Below are 10,764 nucleotides of genomic sequence, written 5' to 3' on the forward strand. Positions count from 1 at the left end.
TTTGGCAAACACCAAACCAGTGTATTACACTTCTTTCTCAAGCTTTCTTGCAGGTTTGGACCAAAGACATGACCCATCACAAGATCATCCATCCAATGAGACATGGTCCTCAACTTGGTGATTTTTTGCATCATCACCTAGTGTAGGGCTCAATAATAATTAGACTTGGGTTGGGTTTTCTGAAAACATGGGGAAAAAGTTTTGTAATGCAAGTTCCAATGTACTTTAAAAATATTTTCAATAAGATGAATTCTAATTTGGCTTACTTTGATGTGTCCTATAACATTGAAATTTTGCACTTAAATGATTCAAATGAATTTGAAAATAAAATTAATAAACTATTGGAAAAGAGAATTGAACCTATGGAACCAACTCTTGAAACTATTAATTTGGGCAATGATGAGAATCCACGCTTAATTAAAATTGGCTCAACTCTAAATGAAAAAGAAAGAAAAGATCTTCAAGAACTCCTCACGGAATTCCAAGAGGTGTTTGCATGGTCCTATGAAGATATGCCTGGAATTGACCCCGAGATAGCTCAGCATCACATTGATATTCATGATCACATGGTGCCCATCAAGCGAAAATTAAGAAGAATGAGGACTGAATGGCTCTTAAAAATCAAAGAGGAAGTCATAAAGCAATTAAAGGTAGGGTTCATTAAACCTATGCACCAAGCCAAATGGATAGCCAATGTCACGCTCGTACCTAAGAAGGATAGGAAGGTGAGTCTTAGTGGATAACACAACAACAAGTGCCTTGATGTCTTTCATGGATGGTTCCCAAGGACATGACCAAAACCACCTTCACTACTGAATGGGGAATCTATTATTGCATAGTGATGCTGTTTGGCCTCAAGAATGATAGGGCAACCTACCAAAGGATGGCTACAACCTTGCTACATGATATGATGCATAATGAGGTAGAGGTGTATGTTGATGATATGATAGTGAAATCCAAGGATAGAGGTAGCCACACCATAAACTTGAGGAAGTTTTTCGAGTGGATTAAAGAATATAGATTGAGGTTGAATCCACAAAAGTGCACCTTTGGAGTAACCGCCGGAAAATTGCTAGGCTTCCTAGTGAGTGATAAATGGATAGAAGTTGACCCATCTAAGATTAAAGCCATATTGGAGATGCCTCCACCCAAAAGTGAGAAAGAGATTAGGGGTTTCTTAGGTTGATTGCAATACATTAGTCAATTCATTGCCAAGCTCACCTCTACTTGTGAGCCCATCTTCAAACTCCTAAGAAAGAATGAACCACATACATGGAATCATGAGTGCCAAAAAGCCTTTGAACTTATCAAGGAATATCTTCTCCACCCACCTATCCTAGTGCCTCCACAATATGGAAAACTCATACTCCTATGCCTCTCTATCATAGGGGATGTGGTTGGAAGTATGAATGCAAAAGAAGACAACGACAAGAATTACAAGACTAGGTACACTCCCATAGAAAAGTCATGCTTTGCACTTGTTTGGGCTATGTAGAAATTCAGACATACCGTCTTACCTTTCCAAATATGGGTGGTAGCAAGAATGGACCCACTGAAATATCTCTTTGTGAAAATCTCTTTGAGTGGAAGATTGTCAAGATGGTTGATCTTGTTGGTAGAATTCGATTTGAAGTATGTGGCTAGGAAAACTATCAAAGGAAGTGTCGTGTTAGATTTCTGTGCCGAGAATCCTATAGAGGGGGAGAATGGTAAAGAAGACTTTCCAGATGAGGACATTTTGAATGTTGAGTTAGGGGCATATAAGATGTACTTTGATGAAGCCGTAAACCGATTTGGGAATGGGATAGGAATACTCTTGATCACTCTTGAGGGATCTCACATACCTTTGGCAATCAAGTTGAACTTTGAAGTAACAAATAATATGGCTAACTATGAGGCTTGTATTACTGAAATGGAAGCTTTTCGAGAATTGGGGGTAAAGGAGGTTGAAGTCTTTGGAGATTCAACTTTAGTTATAGCCCAAGCACAAAAATTGTGGAAAGTGAAGGAGGAACACTTGAAGCCTTATCAACAATACTTAGAGGACTTGACCAAGACCTTTGACAAGATTATGTACACAATCATCCCTAGAGCTCAAAATCAATTTGTTGATGCCCTAGCTACCTTAGCCTCCATGGTTGAAATACCCAAGGGAGTATGGACATGACCCTTGGAGATTGAGCAAAGTTATGAGGAAGTGCACAAAGGGAAAACCAAAGTTTAAGTAATGACTGTAAAGGAAGAGGAAGTTCCATGATACTGTGACATCATGAAGTTCTTGGAACTAGAGGCATATCTGGATGGTGCTAACAAGAGAGAATGTCGTTCCATTAGGATGATGGCAACTCAATACATCCTATATGGGGGACAACTCTATAGAAGATCATATGATGGCATACACCTTCGTCGCTTGAAGAAGGAAGAAACCGAGAAAGGAATGGAAGAAGTTCATCAAGAGATTTGTGGCCCTCATATGAATGGGAGAATGTTAGCCAAGAAAATCCTAAGGATAAGGTACTTCTAGAATACAATAGAGACCGATTATGTGGACTATGTGAAGAGTTGCCATGATTTTCAAACACACGCCAACTTAAACCATGTATCGCCAAGTGAGTTGTATAGCATGACTTCTCCCTGGCCGTTCTTGATTTAGGGCATAGATGTGATTGGAAGGATAGCCCCTACGGCTTCAAATGGGCATGAATACATTTTGGTAGCAATTGACTATTTCACCAAGTAGGTAGAAGCAAGCATCTATGTCATGGAACATTAGATTTGATTAAGCAATCAAGTCATTTTGGTAGTAATGTTCCTAGTGCTTTATGTTGATGATATTCTACTTATTGGAAATGATGCAGGGGTAATGTTATCAGAAAAGGTTTGGTTGTCAAGCCAATTTAATATGAAGGACATGGGTGAGGCTAACTTTATTCTAGGGATTAAGCTTTGGCGAGATCACGAGAATAAGATGTTAGGCTTGTCACAAGCTGGATATATAGATAAGGTTCTGAAATGGTTTAGCATGCAAAACTCCAAGAAAGGATTACTTCCTTTCAGACAGGGAGTTCCTCTATCTGATGACCAAAGGCCTAAGACTATTGAGGAATAAAATATGATGAGACATATTCCCTATGCTTCTAAAGTGGGAAGTCTCATGTATGCCATGCTTTGTACTAGGCCAGATATCTGTTATTCAGTTGGCATGGTCAGCCGATATCAATCAAATCCAGGACTAAAACATTGGCAAGTTGTAAAGCACATTCTCAAATATCTACGAAGAACGAGAGATTATATGCTTGTTTACCGATGTGAGGATTTGATACCTATTGGCTATACAGATTCAGATTTTCAGTTAGACCTTGATTTTAGAAAGTCCACTTTAGGTTGTATATTCACCTTAGGAGGTGGAGCCATAAGTTGGAGGAGTATTAAGCAATCTTGTATTGCTGAATCCATCATGGAGGCTAAATATGTTGCTGCTTGTGAGGCGGCAAAGGAAGCTACTTGGTGCTGTAAGAATGGAGCAAGTTCCTATCACATTGTTTTGCGACAATAGTGGAGCAGTTGCACAATCCAAAGATCCAAGGAATCACAAGAAAGGAAAGCACATTGAAAGAAAGTACCATATCATTCGAGACATTGTTGCTCGAGGAGATGAAGTAGTAGCAAAGATTGATAGTGCAAATAATCTAGCAGATCCCTTTACCAAAGCCTTGCTCCAAAGGATCTTTGAGTCACATTTGGAGGGAATGGGAGTTAGATTAGTGCACAATAGTCTTTAGGGCAAGTGGGAGATTGTTAGGATTAGTGCCCTTAAATCCTATTGAATGATGCTATGGATGACATTATGTATGACTTAATGTTATGATTAATAAAGTTGTTTTATTATTATCTAAAATAATGGTAACATGAATATTTGGACATTATCATATTGTCCATGAGATGCATAGTATGTGATTTATGTGATTTAGTCACATAAGATATAAATCACAAGTTCTTTGTAAACTCAAAATTTTAGTTCGTAGTCAGTGATAAAATTCGGCATTTCATCTGCGAAGACTATAACATATCAACTAGGATGATTTGTCTTGATCATAGAAGTGAAGACTTCTAGTTGATATGTTGATATGCTTTAAGAGTTAAGACATATTGAACTGGATCACTGTAAGATTTATTATTCTCCTAATGACTGTCAAATGAATAATAAATCTCATGACTTCTATTTACATGAACTCTTAATCCTGAGAGAATAATGGACCTGATCATGAAGTGTAGGTTGCTTTGATATATCAGGAGTGAGATTTGAAGTCAGGATCAAAACCTCAATATGTTGGGCAGCCACATTTAGTGTAAATGGAACATATATTCTCAAGATGGAATTCATAATCTCTTAACAAAGATATAAAATATTCCCTTGAGATAAGTTTAGTGGGTTTGGTTATTCAGAATGTTAGGCCTAACCACTTTAGTAAGGAGTTACTAAAGCATGTATTTATGAAATTGGATTTCATAAATATATGATGAATAACTTAAAGGATTAAACCGGGTACTCAAGGATTAAAATGTAGTAATCTTCAAAGTGGCAGTCAACCTACATGACTTTGTATTACTACGAATATTTTATGAAGGGGTTGCATGTATAATAAAGTCTTGGGATATAATTTATTAATAAGGTCTAGAGTGCAATTATATTTACATAGTAGCATTAAATATAATTAATGGTAACTTTGGACTTGTCAAGAGTTGACAGAAAAGCCCAAGGCCCATTGGAGTTAGAGTCTTATTTGTTCCTTTTTGGTCTCATTCCAAGCCACATACTAAAGTCCAATTAGAATGACCCAAAAGGCTAACCCAATTAGATAATCAGTTATAATGAGAGAAATATACAGAATTAATTAAGTGAATGAAATTATTTGTATGTAAGTGTTAGACACTCTCTTATTCTCCCTTGAACACACACATATAAATTGATTGAGAGATAACACTTCTTAAGCACAAGTGGAATTGGAGTGAAGATTAAAAGTGTCCCTAAGTACTTCTAATCTTTGGTTTTGAATTTCACCGCACCAAGGTACACTTTCTTGTTCTTATATTCTGAAATTTACATAGTACATGTTATCAATTGCATATGAAGTAGATCCGTTATTTTTCCCGCTGTGTATGTTTTGTATGCAATACAAAAATGTATTTTTCCAACATTATACCTGAAGAAGAAGAGGACTTCCTGCAAAGAAGCTTCCTTCCTTCCTGTGAAAGGCATCCAAACCATTAAGGGTCTCCACCAAGATCAAACTCATTAGGTTTCCTCTCTTTATCTCATATGCTATCCTGCAAATCCGAAAGTCCACACAATACGAGTTTTGAACCAAGAAATACCTTGCAAGAGCACACATGCAAAAGGCACGAAGAAAGTACGAGCGTGGCCTCTCACCCACAGTGAAGGTTAAACCGGATAAGTACTCAAAAACTAACTTAAGGTTGAGCTTCCTAAAGACACACCACCTATTTACCATGGTGGAAGGAATGTCCGACAAGACTTGCGGCAAGGAGGTGAGATCCTCGCCCATGGTAGGGAAGATAAGATCATCAATCTCCGATTCACCCATGATAGCAGCAAATTCCTCAATATTGGGGCATAGTTCTATTCCGTTGAAGTGGAATATATGCTGAGAAGGAACCCAGTAGTTAACAACAGCACAAAGAAGAGGCTCATCCACCATAATTTGATGGTAGGGGAAGATGCAAGAAAGACCATAAGGAGCAATGGAATCCTTGAAATCGGGACCAGGCTTCCTAATCCAAGTAGAGACATCAAGAGGAGAGTTTTCTGCCAATAGGAGGCCTCAAAAAGTATTCTCTGGATTTGAAATACGTGGGTGAGGGTTTTGAACTCAAACGACTACTTTTATACTTAAGTGAGTCAGTTAGGGTTTTTTCTGATTTCCGTCCCACGTACGCAAAGTCAACCTTGCGTATGCAAAGTCAAAGCTGTGTACGCAGGCCCATCCCCACGTACGCATGGTGCTTGGCAGAAGCCCATTCTCCCCTGTTTTGAGCATGGTTTTCACTTCAAGGCATTCCTAGGGTTCCTACAGCCTAAAAGAATCATTCAAGACACATTCCAAGCACAAAATTGCAAGCATCCAAGAAGCAAAGTTGTATAGAAACATACAATTCATCACATATCTTGTAAATTAAGTGCTAAGTTTCAATCAAAAGCATAAGTGTAAAGAGATGCTGTTAAATACAATCCTTTGTCTCAAACTTAATTCAAAATGTTTGCTAAAGGGAATAAAAAACATTAATAGCAAAAAAGAAGAAAAAAGCTTTGTGTTGTACGCCTGTATGTGTCTTGAACTGCAGGTAATCAACAGTGCCGCCTCTTCCTTGGTTGGTAGCTAGGAGTTGCCTCCGAGTCCTCCTTCTCACCATCGTCATCATCATCACCACTGCATGGATGGGCCACTCCTCCAAGATCGTACAGCTCCCTTAAGTAGTTGGTCACCTCCAACTTGAGATTCCTGGCCAACCACACCAACTCCTCATGCTTTTGGATAGTGGGCTACAAATCAAAGAGAGAAGCATTAGTGACTGAAACAAAAGGAGATGAATGGCAAAAAGAAAAGGACAAAAAAAGAAGAAGAAAGAACTCATTGCCCGAGTGTTGGGAGGGAAGGGATAGCCCATGACATTTGGATTACAAGGCATGGCACGCTCTCGAGCAAAGCCATCAGGGCCATAAGCATAGACCGTCCCGGGGAGATGTGGAGGGTCAATTGGCTCACCGCCAGCCGGTACCCCTTATTACAATTTCCCACATTAAAAGTCATGACAAAAAAAAAAAAAAAAAAAAAATAAGAAAAAAAGGAGACTGACAATATACCTGAACAGTAAGGGAAGGCATGAGGTGAGTGATGTTGAACTCCTCATAGTCCAACCCCTCAAGAAGCCGCTCAGCATAGGAAACATCACTCCCTCACGAGTTGTGTTCAGCATCAATTATGGAGTGTAGGGTAAGCATGAACTCAGGAGGGTCCATCAGAATCTACGGGTCATCCCTACCCACCAACTGGCACCTCACCCGCTCCACTAGATTCAACACCCTTAAACCCGCTCCTTCAAGGGTTCGGGTAATCTCTTAATCAATGAGAGTGGCAAGCTCCAAGTCTGGAGTTGCAAGAAAGGGCTGGCCGGCCCATGGGGCCCAATTAACCTATAATGGCACAAGGTTAGAAGAAGAGTATTCTAAAGGAAATGTATGAACAACTAGAACTCTTAAACTTACCTCATTCGAAGTTAACCTAGCAAGATGGGCCCTCACTTAAGGAAACTCCCTCAAAACTAGATCGGTGCCTGGAGTTATGAGGCCATACCTAACAACTCACCACTGCAAAGGAAGCACAAGCCACAAGTTAGATACAAGATGATAGATTTTGAGATAACATAGTTTACAAGACTACAAGCTACAATTGAAAGTAAAAAGAATGAAAAGATAACTAACCTCGTGGAACTTCCAAGGCCCTACAAGTTGTCACAAGGTGCCCCGACTAAAAGTATCAAGAGTGGAGTAGAAATAGGCAAGACGTGCCCGCCCCTAGTTAGCCCTTTGTGCCTCTCCAAAGTCCTAAAAGAGGGTCAACCACCTCAATGACACCATTTGTCCACCATTGGCAAAGAGATAAGCCCTCAACAAGTGGAGAAGGAAAGCCCTAGCCATACAGACACACTCCTCCATGGTCCTCTTTGGGAGGAACATGTAGCAGATGGTCTCAATGGAGTATTTCCTCCCTAACATGTCGAGACCCAGCTAGATGCCCGACACACCATCCAAACTGATGATGGCCCCTTCGAAGCTATGATCGGTCATGCGGAAAAAGTCGTAGGGAGTAACCATCATCTCTCGCTCAGCGATATTAAAGGTGTGGGTAGTGTCCCACCACCTCTCAATGAGGCACTGCACCAAAGTAGCACTGCACCAAAGTAGCACTCATAAACTACTCTGAAAGAAGACCAATGATAGGCTCGAAGCCCGCCTCCCGGATATAGCCCCTGGTTTCGAGGACAAGAAGGTTGTACCACTCCACCACCTTTTTGGTGCTTCCTCTAATAGCATGCAGGGATGATGACTACAAAGAAGAAAAATGATGTTAGATTCCTAATTGAAGCGGAATTCAGAAAATATGATGTTTTCATGCAAGAATGAAGATGAAAATAGGGATATAGTGATATTCGGATGCAAAAATGACAAAAAGATGTGTTAGGATTGCACATGGAGTGAAACAGATGAGAAATAAGTGAAAATGGGTAGAGTTGGGCTTTTGCCAGACATCTAACGTATGCGGGTCAAAGCCCACGTACACAGACAAGACCTCGTATACGCAAGATCATTCCCACATTCGCAGAGCCTCAAGAGCAGACCCACGTATGCAAGAACAGAGCTGCGTACGCATGAATGTAAGCTGCATACATAGGCCCGAGCCTACACACGCAAGAACACTTAAGTTCATGCATCCTTTATAGAGAAGATAAAATGATCCCACGTACACAGGATCATCTCTCTCTCTCTCTCTCTCTCTCTCTCTCTCTCTCTCTCTCTCTCTCAAGCACACAAGGCGTTATTTATTTTACGCAAGAAATAATTTACGCAAGAACTTAAGTGTTATCTTCTCTCAAAGAATAATTTACGCAAGAACACTTACGCAAGACCCTATCCTTTATTTTTCCAAGGCGTTATCTCTTATTCCTAACATACCTCGGAGGCCTCCTTATTTGCTCAACCAGCTCCAGAGAGTTCGGCTATATGGGCCTGAATTGGGCCGAGGTTACAATGAGTGGGCTTGCTGTTCGAGACCAGCCTGCTATTCTTGGTCCGTATAGATTAGATTATTTTTTTTAATAACTAAATTTTTTTTCAATTAGATGAGCATATATATGTGTGTGTCTACTTTTGGGGGAATTAGATAATGGTCATTAATGTTATCATTCACATAGAACATACCCTTATTTTATTCTATTTGTGGAGAAAATAGAAACAATAACTTCATTTCATTTAACTTGAAAGAAAACATTACAAAGCTCACTTGGCAATTATAACAGCAATACAGTTAGTATAGTTCCCAATCCATAGATTCTCTAAATCAATTTTTTCTTTTTTTTTTCAAGCCATCCAATAAGCACCTTCATTAGCCTGCCTTCTCACATGCAAGAATTTCCATTCCTACTGAGGTTAAGCATTCCTCTTGATCATTTAGAGCATTAATAACATAAATAGAAACTCCCTTGAAGATGACAAAATAGAAACTTGTTTCAGCCGCTAGAATGGTAGCTTTTCTCATTTCCAAAGCTTTAATTGTTTGAGCTTCCTGAAGATTGTCCATCACAATAGAAGGGCAGCCATGACCTGACCTTTATGATTCCTAAAAACAAAACCTATGCCTCCTTGTTGCTCCATCCACATTGGCTTAAATTTGATAAGTTTCAAATTTATCATTCAAATTTCTCATATATTAAGGAATAAGAAGATTCTGTCCCAAATAAAAAAATAATAATAATAATAATAAATAAAAAGAAAAAAGGAAGAAGGAATAAGAAGATTATTATGATAATCAAAACTCGCCAAAAAAATTACAATGTTATTGTAACCAAAATTTAAAAAAATAAAACCAAAGGAATAAAATATAAGCTTTATAATAATTTATTGCTCAAACAATTGGTAGACACATTCAAATTCATAACCACGTAGATTGTGTTTGATATAAACTCAAATTCTCATTTCCAAAAAAATTTAAGTATTAACCCATACCAAAATCCAACTAAAACTATGAGAGGGAGAGACAAGACTTTAAGATTGAAAAAACAAAAAAACAAAAAATCAACCTAAATTTAGGGATGGCAACGGGTCGGGTTCGGGCCGGGTTTTTCCATACCCGGACCCGACCCGCGAGTCAAGACTAGCAGTCCAGACCCGGCCCGTTTACTAAACGGATTTTTTTCCGAAGCCCAGACCCGCCCCCGCCGGGCCCCGCGGGCTCCACGGGCCCCGTTTGGCCGTGGTACTTCAGGGCCCATTCCGTGGCCCAATCAAAAAAAAAAAAAAAAAAATTGTTTGCCTAACATTGATTTTCTCAGCAACCAAACAGGAGGGGAAAAAGAACACTCAACAAAACTCATTATTTTCTCAGCAACCAATAGATCTGAACAATCGAAAACCAACAAAACCCATTATTTTCTCAACAACCAACAGATCAGAAACCTTTTTTTTTTTTCATTACAATATTTTCCCACATCAAAAGCAAAAAGAAGAATTAACATACAAACCCTAGGTCTGAACAATAAGACCCTACAAAATCAATTCACACAAGCCGATCTATTCAACCAAAATAGCACTAAAACTAGAAATTACAAATTTGAATCTTTGAACAAAAAGAACGATTTTCATTGCAAAAGCTTGAGTTCCTAACGAGGTGAAGGAGATGAGAGAGTCGCGGCCTTATGAGGTGGAGGAGGGCCTGGCGAGGTGAGGGAGGAGCAGTGGTGTCTGCAGGCTGCGTCAAGGTGAAGGAGGCAGGGAGCAGCGGCGTCGGCGAGGTGAGGTATGCAAGGAGCAGCGGCGCCGGCCAAGTAAGCATGGGAGGCGAAGCAGTGGCGCCGGCGAAGTAAGCTTGGGAGGCGAAGCAGCGGCGCCGGCGGTCTTGCTTAAGGGAGAGTGAGGGTGAGGAAGAGAATGAGAGGCGGCTTGGGAGAGAATGGGTCTGAGAGTCTTGA

The 10,764-nt window shown here is 39.8% G+C and overlaps 1 protein-coding gene across 1 annotated transcript; it reads left to right on the forward strand.

The window, feature by feature from the left end:
• Positions 1-1,543: 1,543 nt before the first annotated feature.
• On the forward strand, positions 1,544-2,167 carry LOC126719600 (uncharacterized). Its single transcript, XM_050422136.1, has one exon. It carries the CDS (start codon positions 1,544-1,546, stop codon positions 2,165-2,167), a length of 624 nt encoding a protein of 207 aa, XP_050278093.1.
• The last annotated feature ends 8,597 nt before the right edge of the window (positions 2,168-10,764 follow it).

This window comes from Quercus robur, chromosome 3 (genome assembly GCF_932294415.1).
Source record: "Quercus robur chromosome 3, dhQueRobu3.1, whole genome shotgun sequence".
Classification (NCBI taxonomy): domain Eukaryota; kingdom Viridiplantae; phylum Streptophyta; class Magnoliopsida; order Fagales; family Fagaceae; genus Quercus; species Quercus robur.